Source organism: Pseudonaja textilis, chromosome 2, assembly GCF_049901715.1.
Source record: "Pseudonaja textilis isolate UNSWEBS1 chromosome 2, rPseTex1.2, whole genome shotgun sequence".
Taxonomy (NCBI): Eukaryota; Metazoa; Chordata; class Lepidosauria; order Squamata; family Elapidae; genus Pseudonaja; species Pseudonaja textilis.
The window spans coordinates 110296098-110317999 of record NC_141991.1 but is presented as its reverse complement, the minus strand read 5'-3'; the positions used below and the strand labels follow the sequence as shown (position 1 = coordinate 110317999).

Sequence of the window (21902 nt, the reverse complement as noted above, 5' to 3'; positions counted from 1 at the left end):
ATTGTGTGCAAAATGTTTCCAATGTGTATTCCTTCAAGTTTGAAACAGGCCGTTAACATTTTGGGAGCATTTTGCACTTGAAACAGTTCTGAAATGATTGAGCCCATTTCAAAATTGTTTCAGATGCAAAATGGTACAATTCTGGAAGTTTTGCACAGCTTTATTCAGTACCAACAGGAAATTATGCAAAATGAATGCCCTCTTAGGAGCCTTAAAGATGACTTTGCCGCAGGATATATGATGTTTAGATTGCTATGCCAAAGGCAATGCAGTAGGCGTTAAAAGAGCTATAGCCAGATGATCTGCAGAACATCTGCCAAAGGAAGACTGATGTATACAGTATAACTATAACTATCTAAAGATAACCAGCTTTGCAAGATGGAATTGCAGGAAGATGCTTTAAATTCAATAGTTTGGTGAAACAGCAATGCAATCTAATGCTGAATTTTTAATTTCCTACATTGCCAGTAAAGGGAGGGGGGAAGAAGACAGCAAGACTTGCTCCAAAACATACAGATTTTATGGTACCATAAATACACTCACTGGGGCATAAACATTTTAAGATTACAAGTCCTCTAACAAATGAAGAATGATCTTCAACAGGAATGAAAAAAATGAAATGGGGAAGCAATAATGCCTATACATTACCAGAAGATTAACCCCAAGTCAGCAATAACACTGATTTTTTTTCTGATCAATTGGATCAAGCAAAATGAACCCTGAAATGCCAGTTATTTGTTGATCACTGTCTTGTCCCAAAGGCCTAGCCTGCTACCTTGTACTGTAAAGCCTAATACCAACAAAGCGAAATAAAAACTGCACAATCAACCTAAATGTTAATTTCAAAAAGCAGTAATTCCATGGGCCTATTCCATGATCTCAAGTGTGCCTCCCTGTATGAAATTGAGCGTATGACAGCACGCAGAATTGTGTAAAAGGCCATGCCAACTCCAAGAAAAGTGTTTATTTAATTTCCACACTGCCTATTCTCACCTAAGTGGGAGGTTTACAACCACAGATGAACTGGTGTGGAGAGTCTTTTTTTTGCCTTTTAGGTCTATTTGAAAAAACAAAAATCAATGCGGTCGCTCAGACTCGACACTTTCTTAATCTATCCCATAATGTCACAAAATAGTCTTTAGGCGGCCTTCTTACAAACGTGCATAGGAAAATGAGCTTGGCGATTTGGTCAAAACGTCTTGGGAGCCGCCTTAGACTTTAATGCCAAGTCATCCTGGAAGCTCGAGTCCCTCTCGCGAAAGAAAAGCCCTGGCGGGAACCTGCCCAGCCCAGGAAACACCTTGACCGCCTCCTGGAAGCTGCGCGGCTTTGGCCTCCCGGTTGTTCTTTTAAGCTCTCCCTCCTCCGTCGCTCTCGGCGTTGCCCGTTTAAGGCCGCCTCGGTAGGGCGTGCGGGGCGGAGGCTGGGCTTGCCGGATCCGTAAGACAGAGAGGAGGGGAGGGATCGACGAAGGCAACGTCTCGCCGGCAGGATGGCGGAGAAACGCGTGTCCCGCTGGTACTTCGGGGGCCTGGCCTCTTGCGGGGCGGCGTGCTGCACGCACCCGCTGGATTTACTCAAGGTGCGTCCGGGCAAAGGAGGGAAGCAAGGAAAGGAGGACTCTGACTTATTTGGTCGCTTGTTTGTCCCGCAGCCGATGTACAGCGGGCTGCGGTAGGGCTAACGAAAGTCTTCCCGGCAGTTGCGGTACTTCCTTGATCAGTTCAGGAGGCGGATGGCCGGAGGCGGATCCCCAACTGTTACCATGGCTGTAATGGTTGCCCAGCTGACATTTTGGCGCCCTTTAGTCGAATATTTGTAGCTGGGGTTGACATGAGAGGTCCTTGGGGCTCTTGCTTGTTTTCTTGCAGATGTTTTACTACCCTAACTAGGTAACTAGGTCATCAGTGTTAGTAAGGGGGTGCTGTTTTCTGTCATATATTCTGCTGACTAGCTTGTCAGCATTGCCTGCTTCCATTCATCTCTCTGCTGTTGAGAAACGTACAGAAATCCCCAATTTGCCTATGTGAGAGGCCAACAACAAGGAGAGCTGAACTCTTACCCATGGCTGTGGTACGATGCTGGGGCTCCCTCTTATTTGGCGATACGAGCTTTTCTTCCAGAAAGTCTTGGCCGAGGAGCTTTAGCGAGGAATTTGAAAGTGCCTTCAAGTTGTGGCAAAGCCAAAATCGAGAGCATTAAGGCAAAGAAATATGTTCCTCTCCTTTTTAATATTTGTGTAGCTTTTCTACTTCCCACAATGCTTTAATAGTGATAAAATTGGGCAATACTTTCTTGCTTCAACTGCCAGAGAGTTGTTGGACTAGGTCATTGACTAAGGACTTCTGAAAGAACTTTTCAACTTTTTTGATCTAATTAATGTACTAAATTACTTCTTCACAAAGCAACAGATCCTGGTACTATCTGTAGTTTTAATGACTGCAACTTAATGACCACAATTGAACCCAAAATTTATGTTGCTAAGTGAGACATTTGTAAAGTGAGTTTTACCTCATTTTACAACCTTTCTTGCCACAATTGTTAAGTGAATCACTGCAGTTAAGTTAGTAACATGGTTGTTAAGTGAATCTGGCTTCCCTATAGACTTTGCTTGTCAGAAAATCACAAAAGTGGATCAGGTAACATTGTCATAAATATGAGCCAATTTCCAAGCGTTTGAATTTTTATCATGTAACCATGGGAATGCTGCAACAGTTGTAAGTGTGAAAAATGCTCAAGTCCTTTTTTCAGTGCCATTGTAATTTTGAACAGTCACTAAACGAACTGTCATAAATTGTGGATGACTGGGAATTTTAGTAGTCCTTGGTCATTTTGGGGGGCTTGGAAACTTTATTGCCTGATTGTGAGAGTCATCTTCCTGTCTTTGCATACAAGCCTCAGTTTAGTCGATATACCAGAATTGCACCTGTATCATTTCCCCTTGAAATACAGGTAGACCTTGACTTACACAGTTCATTTAGTGACTGTTCAAAGTTACAACGGTACTGAGAAATATGTCGTATGAACATTTTTCACAGTCACGACCTTTGCAGCATCCCCATGGTCATATGATCAAAATTCAGATGCTTGGCAACTGACTCATAGTTATGACCATTACTGTGTTCCAAGGCCCCCGTAATCCACCTTTTGCAACCTTCTGACAAGCAAAGTCAATGGGGAAGCCAGATTCACTTAACAACCAGGTTATTAACTTATCAACTGTGGTGATTTGCTTAACAACTGTGGTCATAAAATGGAGCAAAACTCACTTAACAAATGTCTCAAGAACAGAAAATTTGGGCTCAGTTGTGGTTGTAAGTCGAGGACTGCCTGTAAAAGCAAATTAAGAGGATACAGTTAGGAAATATGTAACTTGTATGGGAGGAAGTTCTTTGAATTGTAGATTTATTAATCATGTTTTTTAGGAGTTGGTGTTTAAACCATCTGAAGAGTAACAAATTGCTGCTCTTCAGGTTGCTTATATGATAAAATTTTATCTTTAGAAGATGAGGTGAATTTCAGAGCATGATAGTTTCTAGCCCTGTCTACGAGGCATTCTAAGAATGGTTGTCCTTAAGGCTGCCTGTTGTTGGGTTTTTTGGCCATTCTTGCCAGAAATTCAGGTACTTGTAACCCCAAAGCCTATGGAGGGCAACAGGCTGCAGAAGACTGAGTGAACAACAGTGGTATCCATAGCAGAACATTAACCATGCAGGTAATAGCTCTAGTATATTCTTGGGACACTGATCAAGGTCAACCCATAGAAAAGAATAGAGATGGCATAAATTGGTCAGGCTGTTCAATCTGTACAAGGCAGTTTGCTTTGGAACAGGTGCTTTGAGGGCTTTGCACTTTCCATCTCTAGCCTCCAGAGCGTTTCCAGATCAAACCTGTTCTATAATCTCACTCATGCTTTCCTCTTCTCAGACATTTGGCACACTCAAATGTGGTCTATGTGGAGGAAAGTTCCATTTGCTTGTCATTGCCAGGCTGTTGGCACCTTCAAGTCAGCACAAAGGTGCTAACTCCTGCAAAATTCCTCTTCTTCCTACATGTGTTCTCTCTGGCTAGCTGCTTGAAGAGCAAATTCCAATTTCATGCTTTACAATAGATACTTGAACTATCATTAAAAAAATTAGTACAATGTCCATCTTAGTCAGAGCTAACTTTTCATTGCCCTCTCCTGACAGCTGATACTTCTGTAGCTTCATCTAATACAGGGGTCTTCAAACTTGACAGCTTTAAGACTTGTGGACTTCAACTCCCAGAATTCCTTCTCCAGTCATGCTGGCTCAGGAATTTTGGGAGTTGAAGTCCACAAGTCTTAAACTTGCCAAGTTTGAAGACCCTTGATCTGATATATATTCTCAGTACAGGCTGCTTCAAGACATTGATTAGTTAAAAGTGGTTGTACTAGATTTTACTCTTAATTGATGAACCGAAACTGATAAATGTCTCAGGGTTGCATCCAAGTGCCATTTCCCAGCTACTCACTGGGCTTTCTGTCCTTAGGACTCCTCTTATACTGGGTGGAATGGAAGAACGTTTGTGCTGCTAGATTGAGAGTGCGTTTTCTCCTGGCATCTCACAGTACATACCATATATTCACCTCCATGTCTTGTCCAACTCTCCTCCTTCTTCAGCAGGGGTTTCCAACCCCTGGGCCAAGGCCCACTACCAGGCCGCTGTTCAAAACTAGGGCATGGGGAAGATTGGGCAAGTGCGTGTGCATGAAGCTTCAGTCACGTGAGGGGTGGGCAAGCGCATGCATGGGCGAAGCTCTGCTCACACACATGGAGTTGTGTGTGTATGTGCCACACACACACACACACACACACACACACACAGAGTCGTGCCACTCCGCCAAGCTGGATAGGTTGGGAACTGCTATTCTACAGGAGGAAGAGTAATCAGCAAGCCAAACAGCCCTGTTGTTTTTGATTAACTTTTGGGGCCTTTCACCTAGAACTTCTGTATGGTTGTATTATTAACTTGAGTTGTTCCATAGCAGCACAGGATATAATAATTATCTGGGAGCAACTTTTAAGCTCCCTGCTGCAGAACTGGATAGCTTAACAAGCTCTCCTGTGCAAACCTTGGGGTCCTTTGCACTGGCACTGAAAGATGTGCTGTTGGCTTTTCACTATTAAAACATCCAAAGTGAACTGCTAATTAGATATGCAGTGAGGAATGCAGGACAGAGCTCTGTTAAAAGAAGAAGAAAGGTGAAATTGGAATGGTTGTGGCTGAGAGTTAAACCTTGGTGCTTCTGGCTAGATCGGGCATGTCCAACCCACAGGCTGCATGCAGCCCTGGACAGCTAGGAATATGGCCCCACAAGTTAGTAAACCTTTAATGCTATTATGTAAGTTATAACTATAATATATATTTTAAATGTGGTCCAAGACAATCCCTCACTCAATGCTGTCTAGACAACCCAAAAGGTTGGAAACCCATGGGATAGATATTTCCATTTGAACAAACCCTGTTAGAGAGGAAGGAAAGGAATCCAAATGTTTTTATCATAAATTTCTAGATCAAAGGTATTAGTTGTTATGTGAAACTGGAAAGACCAGTCATAGCTTCTGTGAATCTTTTGTCTTTAGGGCCAGGGCAAAATGTCCTCTTTAAGCACGAGCGAGTGGAATGTAGCCCTGTTAATCCTTTGAGTACAAAGTTCAAAGTGAATGTTAATATGAGCTTGTGGGAACTTGTGATAGAGGCAATCTTATGGGCTTCTTGCATCCAGAGTGTTTCAGTGCCTTATTTGGCCTGGGATGCCCCTCAGCAAATGAGACCCAGAAAACATCAACTTGACCTATCTGCCACTTCTCCTTAGGTTCATCTGCAAACTCAGCAGGAAGTGAAGATGCGCATGACGGGGATGGCGTTACGTGTGATTCGCAATGATGGCTTTCTAGCTCTCTACAACGGGCTCAGTGCCTCGCTTTGCCGACAAGTGAGTGTTTGGCTGCTGCTAAAATGGCTTACCTCATCACCTGCCATCCTACTCGTTGTGTCCTGTGCCAGTTTCTTGCTTTCATCATCGGCAATGACAATTCCACTTCCGTCCTGCATTCTCTCCCAAAAATCCACGTTGAGCATTCCGATGACATTCAAACTCCCAACCAGGCACTTATGAATTTTATGCACTCCCTGAAATTGTAACAAAATGTCAGTAAAATACTAATGGTGGAAAATAGAATAGTGTTGACTACTCAAAACCATATTGGTAAATCAGGCAAACTAGGTATGGAAATTCCTGAAACAAACCTGCGTGTTTCCACAGTTTAGTAGAGTATGTGCAGATGGGAAATCTGTGTGATTTCAGAGTTTAGTAGGTAATACGTGTAGATGGGAATGAACTAGGAGCTGCTGCAATTAATTGTTTCCACTTCATAATATTTTGAGAGTGACAGCTTTTTCCTTCTGCATCTTAAGATCTTGGTTGTTGTTTTTTTGTTTTTGTTTTTTGCACATACTACATAAACATCCTGCAGAGGGTGATTCTGCAGCCTAAATCAGTCGTTCTGTATGATGCCAGTTGTAATGCTGGCGTTTGTGATTTTTGTCATTAAGCAAGATCTGAGGGGGAAAGGTAGGTTCACTTGCAGTCACACTTGCCCTATATTTTTACACACATGACAAACGTAGCCGGGGTGACTTTTTTTAAAACAACATTAATGAAAAAAACTGCAGGCAACTCTATTTTTTTTTTCATCTTTTGGTGGGAAGGTTGTTAGGGTACAGAAGTAGAATAGGCATGTCACACTTGCTTAATAAACTTAATTTGCTTGTCCTTCTATTTACAAATGGCTAAGTGTTATTGCTGCCCAATTTGAGCACTGCAGTTAGGGGGACAGGCAAAGGAGGAGAGGGAAGAGATTGCATGTGGCCTGTGAACAATGCGTATTTGTGATTCTGATGAGCAGTTATCCCAAAGGTGCTTTTTCAGGAGTCCACTGGACTTTCTTGTTTTTTCTTTGAAGATGTTTCACTTCTCATCCAACATCTTAAAAGGAAAAAAAACAAGAAAGTGCGGTTGACTCCTGAAAAAGCACCTTTGGGACAACCATGACCTGGATTACTAAGAATCTCCATAGACTAATAAAGCAGTTGCCGCTTCCTCTTGTGACTATTTCTGCTTCCTCAGATGACGTACTCTCTCACCCGCTTTGCCATCTATGAGACGGTGCGAGACAGGTTGAGCCAAGGGGCCCAGGGGCCAATGCCTTTCTACCAGAAGGTGCTGCTAGGTGCAGTAGGAGGTGAGCTGGGCCTTGGCAGGTGCAGAAACACGGGTGAGGTCCTGTCAGTCTGGGCAGCCCTTATTCATCTGCTGTCTCCTTTGGTTGCAGGATTTACCGGTGGATTCGTGGGGACCCCGGCTGATATGGTGAATGTCAGGTCGGTTTTTCCTTCTTCTCCCCCAGAACTCGGTGGATTAATCTTCAAGAGTATCCCAAATTGGAGGGTAGAAAGGGATTTTATTTTGCCAAGAGCAAGGTTACAATTTGGGTGAAATATGAACTCTTAGCATTCTGTATACTAGTGTCTCTACTACTTAACATCGTTTGGAGCAAACAAAGCTATACTTGGTGGGGTGTTTGAAGAGGGAGAGGTTCCCCCTCCCCCCACGCCTCAATACTGTTGTCATGTTCTTTTCCAGGATGCAGAATGACATTAAGCAGCTGGCACATCTGCGACGCAAGTGAGTATCGGGGCTGTAGTCAGATGCAAAAAGTGAACAAATATGGGAAGGCAAAGAAGAGCACTGGGGGGAGAAAGGGCTATGAGGCCTGTCTCCATTTAAAAAAAAACTCTCTTGAATATGCAGGAGCACAGAGGGACAAAATTTGATAGTAGTGAGTGCTTGTCAGAATTACATGAATATTGATGAAAGCTGTTGATTATCTCGTCATGTTTTCCAGCTACTCCCATGCCTTGGATGGCCTGTATCAGGTGTTTCATAAAGGTAAGAATGTAGTCAGTACAGCCGAAATATATTGTGACTCTCAGAGACCCTTTGTTGAGTTAAGTTTACCTGAGGGGGAAAAGAATCCATTGAGCAGAACACTATAGTAGAACTTGTGGGCAAGTCCCCCCCCCCCACCGCCCAATGGAGGGCTACATTATGACTTGTGTGGGTCTTAGGCATTTTTCTCTTTGCCCCTTCCTCTAGAATAGGGATGGGGAACTATGGCCCTTTTACGATTTGTGGACCCCCAGAATTCCTGAGTCAGACATACTGTTCAATTCAATTCAATGTGTGGAGGGTGAAGGATGTGTGTTTGTGTTTATTTTCATGGTCATGATGTGCACTGAAGATGGGGTTTGATTTCGTTGTACGAAGTGCAATGGCAATAAAGTAAACTAACTAACTGTCTCAGGAATTCTGGGAGTCAAAGTCCACAACTCATAGAGGGGCCATAGTTCCCCACCTCTGCTGTAGAAAAATAATGCAGATAGTCCTCACTCTGCTAATTGGGACCAGCAACTCTGTCGCTGAGTGATGTGAGTGTAAAGCACGATGTCATGTGACTACGTCAAGTTACAGCAGCAGTTGCGGCAGTTCTTTTTGCAATTGTTAAGCGAATCCTGCATGGTTGTGAAGCATGACACCATGTGATCGTCATCTGAGACCTCCTGCCGCTTTTCCTACTGACTTTGCTTTTGGGAAGACAGCAGTGAAGGTCACAAATGGTGATCACCTGACCACAGGGCACTGCGACAGTTATCATTGCAAACTGGTTGCCAAGAGTCTGAATCATGATCATGTGACTATGGGGATGCTGTGATGGCCACAGCAATGAGGAATGGTGGTAAGGGTTCCTTGTTCAACTCCATCAAATGATTGCTGAACAAGCGATTGTTTGTTAAACAAGGACTACATATTTCATGTGATTTTTAATATTTTATGGTATACTTTCCTCTTATAACTTCTGATGATTTAATGTAACAAACATGTGAGAATTAAATTTTCTTGGTAGCATTTAATGTATGATTAAGCTTTTAATTTGCATTCTATGATATATTTATACTATGTATATCTTCAAGAGTGAAAGGCGAGATATGAAATTTCTACTTCACTTTTATTCTTTCTGTGTTAAAAAGAATTATTATTTTTTTGTGAACCTTAGGCACTGTGCCTCTTGTGCCTAATGGGTGAGCAGTTCCACTGACTACAATTTTCAGTAATCCAGCCAGTGGAGGTGGGTTCAGGAGCCCAGTATGTGGTTGTCGGGGTTGCCCCGTCTTGGTGGTCTTATATCTTCTCTCTTTTCAATTGGAGGTTGATCCTTAAGGATCAGTGATACTTCTAGTTATAGGTAGTCCTCAAATTACAACCACAATGGAGTCCCAAATTTATGTTGCTAAGCAAGGCAATTGCTAATTGAGTTTTGCCCCCATTTTACGACCTATTTTGCCACAGTCATTGAGTGAATCATACAGTTGTTGAGTGAATCATGTGGTCCTCGGGTTTCTCCTTGCCAGGTACAGAAGGTAAAGATCAAAGCTCTTCTTAAGGTCCAGATTGTGGTTCTTCAGAACGGAACAATCTTTCTCCAAACACCTTCCAGGTGTTTGATTTGAATTGTCTGATTTATAGCCTGCGTAGTCCTAGATGACAGTTGGTGTTCCATTCAAATATCACTTTGAAGCCAGAAGTGAGAATAGCTTGTTTTCCTCAGGGATATTAGCTCTCAGTTGGAGCGCGATGAACGTGAAATTTGTCAGGGTTATTTTTGAAACTGAACTCATGGCAGAGCATCTAAAATGCTCTTGTATTAGCCTTTGCTAATCTTTGCTATGGTTAGATTTCACCCGCAGGCATCTTATAGGATCTTCTCTTGATCTTCATCAGCAGATGTACTTCACTGTGGCTACGTTCATTGAGGCATCTTTCTTTTCAAACACAGCTGTCTAACCCTTTTTATAGCCATTATATCTGGCCTGGGATGAGTATTGCTGATCGGTTTATTCTGCTCTCCAAGTGTTTTCATAAACATAAAACATAATCTGCCATTCTTTTTCCTTGGGAGTAATAGAAGGTACCTGTTCTTGAGGGATGCCTTGTGGGGTGGGGGAGTTGCACAGGATAAGCAGAAAACACAGTTAAAATGGAATCCCTATTCTGTAAATTCCAGGCTTTTGTCTTTGCAGAGGGTGTGAAGAAGCTGTTCTCGGGAGGAACAATGGCATCCAGCAGAGGAGCCTTGGTTACCGTTGGACAGGTAGGAATCCAGAGTCAATGTTGCCTGTGATCCCCTGCTGAATATAATAAATAAGTGTGTCCATGTACACCAGGGATGTCAAACTAGTGGCCTGCGGGCTGAATGCGTCATGCACAGGCCAGGCCCACCCCAGCTCCACGAAGGGGGAAAACGTCACGTGACGGCAATGTCACACTGCGGGTTTAGCACCCGTAATCTAGGCCAAAAATATACAGGTAGTCCTCAACTTACAACAGTTCATTTAGTGACCATTCAAAGTTACAATGGCACCGGAAAAAGGGACTTATGACCCTTTTTCATAGTTACAACTTTTGCAGCATCCCTATGATCAAAATTTGGATGCTCGGTAACTGCCTCATATTTATGACGGGTGTAGTGTTCCAGGGATCATGTGATAACCTTTTGCGATCGTCTGACAAGAAAGTCAGTGGAGATTCACTTAACAACCATCTTACTAAGTTAAAAACTGCCGTGATTCACTTAACAACAGTGGCAAGAAAGGTCATAAAATGGGCCAAAACTCATTTAACAACTGTCTTGCTTAAGAACAGTAATTTGGGGCTCAGTTGTGTCTGTAAGTTAAAGACTAATTGTAGATACACGTGCACACATTCATAAACACAAAGAGTGTGCAAAGTTCAGGGACCTGGAACAGAATATTTGAGGGAACCCCAGAATACTCTGGTCCCCAGAATACTCATGCCAATCCAGGGGCAAGATCCACTTTGGTCTAATCATAGTTAAGGCACCAGGCTAGATACCAGGAAACTGTGAGTTCTAGTCCCGCCTTACGCATCAAAGCGGTTGGGTGATCCTGGGCCAATCCTGCTCTCAACCCAATCAAGGGTGGTAGTTGTGGGGAAAATAGGAGGTGGCAGGAGTATTAGGTATGCTCATCAGCTTAAGTTACTTATAAAAAATAATAAAGGTGGGATAAATATTGATGGTTTCCGGAAATAAATTTCCTGGGAGTGGTTCAAGATACTCTGAATATGGCATTAGGGCTGGGACACTTTGAACATGGGATTGAGTCAGGAAACTATGAAGTTGCTTTCAGAATAGCTCAGTTGACAAGTGCTGAGCATTCCACGGTTTCCATGCTGCCTGTTTCCAAACCGTTTAATTGTACATATCTTAGCAAATGTACCTCTAGATTCATTTGTGTGTGTCTTATGAATTTTTGCCACTTTCCTTTAACAATCTTGGCTACATTAAGATCACGGGTGGGGTGGGGTGGAAGTTTTATTAATTTTCTTGATGTAATTGCTGCAGTTGGGGTTAAAAGTTAAAGCCCTCCACACTCTGCCTGCCCCCTCTGGCCTCAGCATGGTTACAGCAGGAGCTAGAGCAGTGGTTCCCAAACTTTTTCGGTCCACTGCCCCCTTGGTGCTACAAACTCATACTCAGTGCCCCCCACCCAGGGGTGGGATTCAAATTTCTGTGGGTGTGGCCTAATTTGAGGGTATGGTTTGCGGGTCACATGACTGGGGGTGTGTGGCTTGCTGGTGGCCGTGGCCAGGTGACTGGCAAACCAAATACAAGTGGTGCTCACTTAATGACCGGTTGTTTATCAAGTGTTCTAATTTATGACTGGCCTCCCCAGAGCTACTTGACCAGTTTTTGGAGTTTTGACAGCTTTAGATCAGGGGTCTAAATCCCACCGCTGCCTGTGTGTGTGAGAGAGAGGGAGAGAGAGAGGTTGGATCAGATCTCTCTCTCTCTTTCTCCCACCAACGCCAGAAAGCCACCGTCAGTCAAAATTCATATTAGTGGTCTCTGGGATTTAAAATTAAGAGTTTGGTGGTCCCTGAGGTCCAAAAGTTTGGCGACCCCTGATCCAAAGGGATGAGCCTGAGAGAGGGAAAGAGAGAGAGAAAACAAAGAGAAAAGGGAAAGAAAGAAAAGGGGACAAAGAAAGGGTGGTGGTGGAAGGAAGGGACAGAAAGAAACAAATAAAGAAGGAGGGAGGGAGGGAGGGAGGAGAAAGATAATGAGATATCTATTCTAGCCCAATCACCTGCTCCAGCAGGGTTAGAAGGGAGTGTGTGTGTGTGTGTGTGTGTGTGTTCTCCTGGTAATTTACCAGTACATTTTGGGTTTGCCTTCTTCAGAATTGGCACTGTAATACATTGGGGAAAAATAATTTTTAGGGTGGAGATCTGGTCCAATGGATCCTGTTTAAAGCCTCAACAAAATGTGAGAGCTTTCTGATAGTCTTGGCCATGTTTCATCCACAAAACCTTTAATAGAAGCCAAAGAAGTTTCAATGTGCTGGCAAAGATGTTTCAGTGTGGAAAAGGGCCTCAGTCTAAACTAGGCCTCATTCAACCTGATGCATCAGGTCTCTCTCTTTCTCTCCCTCCCTCCTTCCCTCCCTTCCTCTCAGACTGGCTTTGCTCTACTTTCCCAATGTGCCTGCGGGGCTGGTGCTTCGAACATGGACAGATGGATGGATGGATGGTTGGGTGGATGGATGGATAGAGAGAGAGAGACAGACAGGCAGGCAGGCAGGCAGGCAGGAAGGCAGGCAGGAAGGCAGGCAAACAGACAGACCTTTTGGATGGATGGATGGATGGATGGATGGATTGACAGACAGACAGAATCCGACAGTGGCGGCACTTTTAGGAAAACGGTGGCAGCAGCTTTTCCCAATGTGCGGCCGCATTCGAGGCACCGGTTCTGGAGCATTACTACAGTCAATGGGTGAACCTGCAGGGCCGGCACCTTGAATCCCCCCCGCCACCTCTTAGCGTCCCCAAGGGGACCAGCAGAGGAGCGTTAAGAGGCGGCGGGGGGGCAGCACATCGAAAGCGGCCATGGTGGCACATTACGTGCTGCCGCGTCCGCATTGGAAGCACTGGCTCCGGAGCGGTGCTACAGTCAATGGGTGAACCTGCAGGGCCGGCGCCTCAAACACCCCCCTGCCGCCTCTTAGCGCCCCCCTGTCAGCCTCTTGCCTCTTAGCGCCCCTCTAAGGCATCCCACTGCCCCCCAGGGGCAGTACTGCCCACTTTGGGAACCACTGAGCTAGAGTGTGACTAGAATACACATGAGGAGAGATATTACTCATGTTTTAAAAATTGTATTTCTGTAAAGCCCACTGTCCATAGAAGCTTTTGGTTGTGTGTATGTGCCAGTTGTGCCCATTCTAGATCAGGGCACTATTCATGGTCACCTCATGCCTTGGTCACTTCTTGGTTAGACTACTGCAATACACTCTACCTGGGGCTGCCCTTGAAGAGTATCTGGAAAATTCACTGCAAAATGCAGTGACAAGAACTGTTATGTGCGTCTCTGGTAGAACAGATACCAATCCTCAGCTACATGAGCTGCATTGGTTGCCAGTATGTTGCCAGGTGCTGGTGTGGAATTTTAAAGCCCTTCATGAGACTTTCATGGGACCAAGTTGAGAATCACCTCTTCCCAATTTCATCTGCTCATCTAATCAGATCCAGCAGAGGGGCCATTTTATAATTCCGTTGCCCAGGGCAATGGAATTATTCTGATGCCCCAACCTTTTGGGCATCAGGGACGGTTTTGTGCAGAGAGATATTTTCACAGACTGGAGGGGGTTTGCTTGCTTTTTCAGTGCTTTCTCAGTTTCTGGCACGCTGTGGACCGGGGTTTGGGGATCCCTGACTTAGGGAGCTACGTTTGGTGGGCTGTATAGGTGATGGCCCTTTTCTGCTATGGTGTCTGCCTATGCAGTCTTCTTGACCCTGAGGTAAGGTTGAGCTTCTTGAGGTCCCTCAAAACTTGGTTATGCCAGCAGCTTTGGGGATCCTAGGGGACTACTGAGGTGGCTCCACCTTTCTAAACAACTCATCTACTATTTTTTATATTAGCTTTTATACTTTTTAATGTATTTAACATATGAACCATCATTGCGCAGTGGTTAAAATGCAGTTGTTGAGGTAATTCCCCGTTAGGAGAATTAGCGCATACAGGGAGACGTATTTGAGAGGAGTATTTGAATAATACACATACAGCACACAGATACACCGTACAGTAAATGTACGGTTTTACTTTCAATAAAGGTTTAAGCAAAGTTCAAAATAGGCAGTCCAAAGTCATTCACAGGTTAAATCAGTCAGTTTTCAATCCAGGGATAATCCAACTATCAAAGTCCAGTGTCAAAAACAGTTCAGTATCAGACTTACATTAAATCCAGTAATATCAGTCAATTAAAAGAAATGGAGCAACAGCAATACTTTCCAACAGAAGGAAACAGAGATTGAGACACACTCTCTTCTGAGATTAAGACTAAGACTAAAACAACCCAGGTTTCTGGCTCCATCTTATGGCCGTTTGAGTAACCACACCCAATTGCAGTTTTTAGCATGCTCTTAAAGAGACAGTATTAAAATGTCTATCCTGGTTTATATATTTCTAACCCAAATACCTGTTAGATGACTTATATTCCTAACAGCAGTACTGCAGGGCTAACTCAGTGTTCACTCCAGGAGTTCAGTTCTGACCGTCTCAAGGTTGACTCAGTCTTCCATCTTTCCATGGTTGGTAAAATGAGAACCCAGATTGTTGGGGGCAATAGGCTGACTCTGTAAACCACTTAGAGAGGGCTATGCAGCACTGTGAAGTTGCATATAATAGGTATATAAATCTCAGTGCCATTGCTGTTTATTAACTGTTTTTAGTTCTGTTGTACACTGCCCAGAGTCGCTTGTTTGTGAGATGGGTAGCTATAAATAATTTGGTTTAATTAATAAATAAAATAAATACTCAATATTTCTGTTCTCCTTCCAGATTTTAAATTGGCAACTGGTCAGCCATTACGGAAATTTTGGAGCCACTTTTGATCAAGCAAAGCTCTTTCTTAGATTCTTATATTGTACAGCAATAGCACTCAGACTTATATACTGCTTATATTTATATTTATATACTGCTTCACAGTGCTTTACATCCCACTCTAAGCGGTTTTATAGAGTCAGCATATTGCCTCCAACAATCTGGGTCCTCATTTTACCGACCTTGGAAGGATGGAAGCTGAGTCAACTTTGAGCCTGGTGACATTTGAGCTGCCAAATTGCGGGCAGTCGGCAGTCAACAGAAGTAGCCTGCAGTACTGTTCTCTAACCACTGCACCACCAGGGCTCCGTGTTCTTATTAAATTCTGAGAGGATGGTATCCCATAGTGGCCAGAAATGAGTAGGCATATGACTTTGGCTTTCCTACTTAGGATATTTAAAGTATCTTAAGCGTCTTTCTTCTTTTCTCTGTTTCTCTTCCAAGAAGACAACATTTCACCAACTAGCCATAATCCTTTGTATTCTGTCTGCGTTTCTGGGACTGCAAAAAAAAAAAAAGTGGAAACTGGAGAAGGTTACAGGAGGAGAAAGGTTATCCTTTGAGGAGGATATATAGTACTCCTTTTCTGTGGGGACTTATCTCTGTATGATGACATCACCCTGGGGAAATTGTGAGGCCACACAAGAAGTTAGGGAATGTAATTTCAACAGCTCAGTCACCTCTTGGTGTGATGTTTAGATTTTTAACAACTGCAGACCTCTGGCACCTTTGTTTTTATGGTAGTTCCACTGCAAAAGGAGAGGCTCTTCACAGATCCATTAAGGGCTCCAAACCAAAAACCCATAAATTCATAATGGGGGTGCTTGGTGTCCTCGTTCTACCTGATCCCTTGGGGTTTAGCAGAAGTTTGAGCCCAACTTCTTAGTTTCCAAATCTGCTCATGATGCTCACAAACAGCCTTATTATTTTCCATTTCTTTGCAGCTCGCTTGCTATGACCAGGCAAAGCAGTTGGTTCTTGGGACCGGTTTACTCGCTGACAATATTTTTACTCATTTCCTGGCCAGTTTTATTGCCGTATGTATATATTTGTGTTGGTGCAAAGTAAGCTAGGGTGTGTATTTGTGTGCCTTTGTAAGAGTTTTTGCTAATTAGGCTAACGTTCAAGGGTTGCTCTGTTCCAGTTCCTTGGAAAGGTGGAGTACAGCTTATGTCCTGGAACTGGCAAGGCTGGGAGTAGGCTGGATTGCTGCATACATGATACACCCAGGTCTTTTTTGCATGTTCTGTGCACTTTGTTCCCGCATTTCAATTTTAAGAGGAAAATGTCTGCTGATTAAGTAAAATCACATTGTAAGGTTAAGGTGGTAGATGAATATCTGCACACAGGTGGTGGCTCACCAAAGCAAATAAAACACAGAAGCATTGCTATTTTCCCCTTATCTGATGCTTTAAAAGTATGCAAGGTCTAAATGTCATACTTGATAGGATGCTTTGACATAGCTATGGATCAAAAGCATAGACCCAAATCTTCCTTATTTTAAAAAGCTGCTAAAGTTCATCTGTGATATCCACATAGTTTGCAAAGCTATGTTTTGTTTAATCAAGCTTTATTAAATGAACTATTGTCTGGAGTAACAATATGCTCTAAGGCTAGACAAGAAATTGGCAATTAACGTACTATTTTTTTCAGGCTTTGGAGCCCCCCCCCCCCCAAAATCTGGATTTCTGAAAACAAGGGATGTTTTTGCCATTTTAACTAGAAAACAGGTGAAAATTAAGAGTGTTTTAACTATGGTCCTTCTCCACCCAAAAGTGCTCATCTATATCAGAATTCATGGTTTATTTGCAAATTGATAAAGGCAAAAGAAAGGTCATTGAAAGGGAAGAGTAACTTCTAGAGACAGTGCCATATACTTAACATAAGAAATGGGGTTTCCAGATGACTTCAAAGACAAAAAGATTAGCTGTCACGGTGGCTGTCCCAGGCAATGAGGTCAGACTACCAGGAGGCTCTAGAGCAGAGTTTATTCACACTTGGCAATTTGAAAACGTGTAGACTTCAACTCCCAGAATTCCCTAGTCAGCATGGTTGTCTGGGGAAATCTGGGAGTTGTCAAGTTGCCAAGAGAGCAACAGCATTTCTGATTCTTCTAATAAAAGATCATGCAATAACTCCAGAAGCTCTAACTTGCTTGGGATGATGTGAGTTGTAATTGAACACATCTGAAGGGGGTGAAGTCAGAGAAGACTTCCTTTCCATGTTAAGCCTGTCTAACTGATTGTCTTTTTGTTTCATGCAACTGGGTGGCTGTAATGGCCTACCTAAGTGAAAAGACTTTTCCCATTTCTAATGGGGCAGGAGAGATGTGGTGCATTGGGCATACCCATTTGGTGTAAACTTGGCACAAGCCATTTCTCCCCCATGCAAAGACTCCGATCAATCTGAATCTGTTTTGTCATCCTTCTTTTTATGAACTGCAGGGAGGATGTGCTACATTCCTATGTCAGCCCTTGGATGTGCTAAAAACGCGACTTATGAATTCCCAAGGCGAATATCGGGTGAGTGATTGGTTTGCCATGACTGCCAGCTTTCTGATTCGTTAGAGAGAGCGGGTGCCCACACTAAACACCAGTGGCTGGCTGTTGCTGTCTCTGCCACTCAGCATCACAGCCCTGTGATTTCAGCATTGGTCTGTTCTTGAATTTCATTAAACAGCTAGAGATGAAACCTTGTGAGGCTCTGGGTGGGTTCTGGAGATGGAGTCAAATCAGCATGCACTGAGTTCTTCCCATTTTGTTTCAGGGTGTCATGCACTGTGCAGTGGAGACGGCCAAGCTTGGGCCATTGGCTTTTTATAAGGTAATACAGGAAAGATGGGAGCCACAGTCAGTAGTCATGGCCTATAGATCATACAGGAGCAAAGGAATTTGCTCAGAATATCCCTGTGCGTTCCCGTCCTAGCAAGTGTGGCCTCCATATTGTTTCTGTCTGATTGTTTACCTTTATCAAAACATGCAAGGTGGCCTCCATCTTTTCTCTCCAGCGCTTAGCCATTGGTGGCAACTAGCCTGAGGCTAAGACCTCCGATTATTGGTTTAGGGCTGCTACCCAGTTATAGACAAGACACGGGGGAGCAAAATAGGCAATATGTAGAATAACAAGCGTTGGAAGGGACTTTGGAGGTCACCTAGTCCAACCCCCCCCTGCTCGAGCAGGAGAGTCTACTCCAAATATCAGCCTCTATCTAGGATCGAACTCACAGCCTCCTGATTGTGAGGCAAGAGCTCCACCTCTGGGCCACCATAGTTTGTCTTAGCAAGGAGTTCTCGTGTATCCTATGCCATTTGATTCCTAGTCCTACCTTGCCTTCTTATGTCAGTGTGAATTGGAGAAGGCCTGACCTACTGTATGCAGCTGAAACTCCACAGTGAGACAAAAGTTGATTCCCCCTCCCCCTCCTTTTTTTTTCCCCCTCTTCCAGGGCCTTGTTCCTGCTGGCATTCGCTTGGTCCCTCATACTGTGCTCACCTTTGTCTTCCTGGAGCAACTTCGCAAATACTTTGGGATTAAAGTATTAACCTAAGGGAGAAGAGACCTGTTAGAGTAAAAAAAAAGATGGGGAACAGGGACTACAGACTCCCAGGATGGCTGGGTGTCATATTCTTTCCCTCCTTGAGGAGCAGGTATCCCCTTCGATGCCAGGGCACTGTCTGACATCTCATAGGAAGTCCTTGATTGGCATCTGCTCTTGGCCAGCTCTTCCATAGGGTTGGGTGCCTACTAGTGGAGTAGCCCACTAGGATTTTCAGTGACCAATCTCCCAAACGCCTCTCTTCTCTGCCCATCAGCACCCAGGACCTTTTCAGTGTTGAAGGCTTGCTGATACCACAGCATTCCTCATCAACCTCCAACCTCTCCTTGCCATAATAGCCAGCATTCCAATAGCCATGTCTGATTTTTTTTTTCTTACTAACATGCTTTCCTTTTGTGCTGTCAACAGGCCTGTGCCTCATTCAGAAGCCTCCCACCACCACCGCACACTTTTCATTGCTCTCCTAGTCTCCCGCCATACCCTTCCCATCTGTGTGGGGATTCCTTTCTCCCCAAGCGGAAGGGTGTTGGCCCTTATGTGGGAGGGAAATATTTCATCCCAAGTTTGTCTCAGTTCTAAATGTTACAATAAGGGGCTGGAAAAGGGTTCCGGTGGCTGCTGAGGACAGTTGATAGCAATATCAGGCAGGCAGGGGCCTTGACATCGCAGAGTCTCCAATTATTATTCAACAATGTGGACAGGACAATGCTTTTCTCACTCTGTCTTGCCTGCTCCCATTCTCCTACCTCAGTCTTCTTTTACTCTTAGAGCTGCAGTCCAAGGAACAAGCAGTCCTCTGTCTTTATTTCCTGGGATTGTGGTATTGGGCAAGTGATGTCCTTCCACACACCCCAGTCCGTAGCCAGTCTAATATCACTCTTCTCCTTCAACTGCCTCCTTAAGCTTCTTCAACCAAAGCCTTCTTCAACCAAAGGGCCTTATACTGATGAGAGGCTGCCTGGAAACTCCTATCTAAGAGGGAACAGGTTTCCTGAATGCATATATATCTTCTCCCATCCTGTGAATGGGCAGTGCAGCTGCCCACTTAAATTCAGACATGGGAGGTAAAACTGGAGAGGCCTTCCAATTAAAAAAGAAAAATAGCCTAGCAAATGGGCTCCTTTTTGTCCCTGTGGGATAGGGGCTTTGGTGTTAAATCAGAAGGCCACCAATTTTTTAGAGTAACCACAATATATTTGTTTGTCAAGCTTTTATCCTGAGCCTTTTTGGTACCACTGGAAGAAGCATCAAAGGCTGTGAAATCTTCCCAGATTGCCTTGCTCTTACTGTGACATCATCCGGATCCTACTGTAACATTGATGTATTCTTTGTTTAATGAAATAATTTGGGGGCATCTATTGATTTTATCCTCCACCAGTCTGTGGAAGGGCTCCTGGCCACATTCAGCGTGTCATTTGGGGGTGGGGGTTACCTTGCCAATTGCAAGAATCAGAGCCAGTGATCAGCACTTTAGGAATCATGAAAATAAAGTGATCATGCAAAACAGGTGTTATTTATTTCTGGATCAGCGAACAATCTTATATACTGCCATGTCACATTCCAGAATTGAAGCTGTAAATACTTGGAGCAATAATTGTACGGTTGTAGAGAGAAGTGGGTGGTGCAACTGGATTGGCAACATGGATTAATTTTCCACAGGAATGAGTTTTCAAAACTGCAGGCATGTTTTGTGAATTTATCTTTCTATGTGATTTTTAATATTTGGATCATAATTTCACTGAAATTTCACTGTAGTTGTAAGAGATGGCCTGACAGTAGTGTTACTAATTAAGAACTGGGATATGTGGAATCATATGATTCATGAAATGTCCCTTTTGACAAATGACCAGTTAGCCAATAATTGAGAACGGCAGTACAAAAATTTACCCAAGCAGTTAAAGCAATTGTTTTACATGGAAAATAAAAAGAAATAGAAGGGAAGAGCTTATTATAAAGGGTATGGCAAAACCTTACAAGATCCTGATAGCGTTAGCCATTTGTCTTACTGGAACAATTGAACGGATCTGGTTTATCTCTTTATCTCTAAGCTTTCCTTCTCAGAATTTTTCTGTAATTAAAGGAGAAGTTGCTGAAATCTCTACATTGGGTAAGACAAAGTTTAATTCTTCAGGCTGAGAGAATCACCAATCTTGGCTTTGAATTTGAGCTGCTAGCTCTGCTCTGTGACAGACAGACAGGTCAGGATTACTGAGCAGTTCCTTAAATGAGTCCCGAAAAGATAGGGTCGTGGGTACTTCTAATACCCAAGCTGTGCTCCTCAGTCATGGCATCCATGCCCGAACACTGTACAGTCCACAGCTACCACATTGCTGGAAACTTTTGCCATGCCATGGCCACCTCCTGTGTGGCCTGCCTCACAGATGAGTCCAGCAGGCGCTGCCAATTAAACCTGGAGTGAAAGCTCATGTTGGTAAAGTTTAATGATCCTTGGCATAACATTGTGTTCGAAGCGTGACTCCTTTGAGCAATGATCCAGTGTCAAGAGGTAGAAATATCCTGTAGGACAATGTTTTCAAATCCTGGCAACTTTCAATTCTGGAGTTGAAGTCCAGACATTTAAAGTTGCCACTGTAGGATCTGTTACTGACTGAGGCATCCTAAGGAATAGAAAGGGATCTAAGGAATCATATTTCCTTTGCAACCATCACTGAATAAGCCCCTGAGTTTTTTGGGAGAATCAGAAAGTACTTTGGTTGCATTGGTTCAGTCACTTTGAACGTTTGGCTTCTCTCTGAGTACAAAGGAGGATAAAAAGAAAAACATGAATATTGTATTCACAAAAGAAGGAAGAAGGACTTCCTCACCCTGCCCAGCTTTGCACTCCAATACTGAATTGATGAATGATGCCTCTTAACACTGGAGTCTTTGAGATGGTGCAGGCACTCTTGCCACTCAGCAGATGGAGCTCAAACATTGATGGCTCCCTCCAGGGTTAGCACTGGAGAGGAAATATGCAGCTCCTGGTTTTGTTTTCAATTTTCAAGCATTTCTTTGCACATACGTATTGTGGTCTGGATCAGGACAACTCTGGTTGCAACATGATGACAGAGGGAAACTTTCACAGTTCAATGTTCCCTACAGAAGTTTAGCTCTACAGGGAAGCATGAAGGGATTGTAGCCACCGCCAAGTGTACATGGTACGGCTGTTTTTCCCGAGAATTTGGATCATTGCTGTATAGTGTAAATGAATCCTGCTTTAATCTAGCACTTAGTGAGAACTTCTTGTTAGTTTCTGGTCAGTGTGTTTTGAATTCAGAACATTTGAGCTGAGGAAACCGGTTTTA

The 21902-nt window shown here is 43.6% G+C and overlaps 1 protein-coding gene across 1 annotated transcript; it reads left to right on the top strand.

The window, feature by feature from the left end:
* The first annotated feature begins 1097 nt into the window (after window positions 1–1097).
* Window positions 1098–20101, top strand: SLC25A10 (solute carrier family 25 member 10). The gene is made up of 11 exons (XM_026701840.2): window positions 1098–1582; window positions 5840–5959; window positions 7154–7268; window positions 7359–7407; window positions 7670–7711; window positions 7932–7975; window positions 10165–10235; window positions 15986–16078; window positions 17486–17563; window positions 17808–17864; window positions 18487–20101. Exons 1-11 carry the CDS (start codon window positions 1493–1495, stop codon window positions 18586–18588), a joined length of 861 nt encoding a protein of 286 aa, XP_026557625.1. The 5' UTR covers window positions 1098–1492; the 3' UTR covers window positions 18589–20101.
* Window positions 20102–21902: the final 1801 nt, after the last annotated feature.

Bases quoted from the DNA above. Each gene is read 5' to 3' on its own strand.
- SLC25A10 (XM_026701840.2), top strand. From the start codon at position 1,493: ATGGCGGAGAAACGCGTGTCCCGCTGGTACTTCGGGGGCCTGGCCTCT. The intron at 1,583-5,839 runs GTGCGTCCGGGC...ACTTCTCCTTAG, and splicing joins ACCCGCTGGATTTACTCAAG to GTTCATCTGCAAACTCAGCA. The intron at 10,236-15,985 runs GTAGGAATCCAG...ATTTCTTTGCAG, and splicing joins CCTTGGTTACCGTTGGACAG to CTCGCTTGCTATGACCAGGC.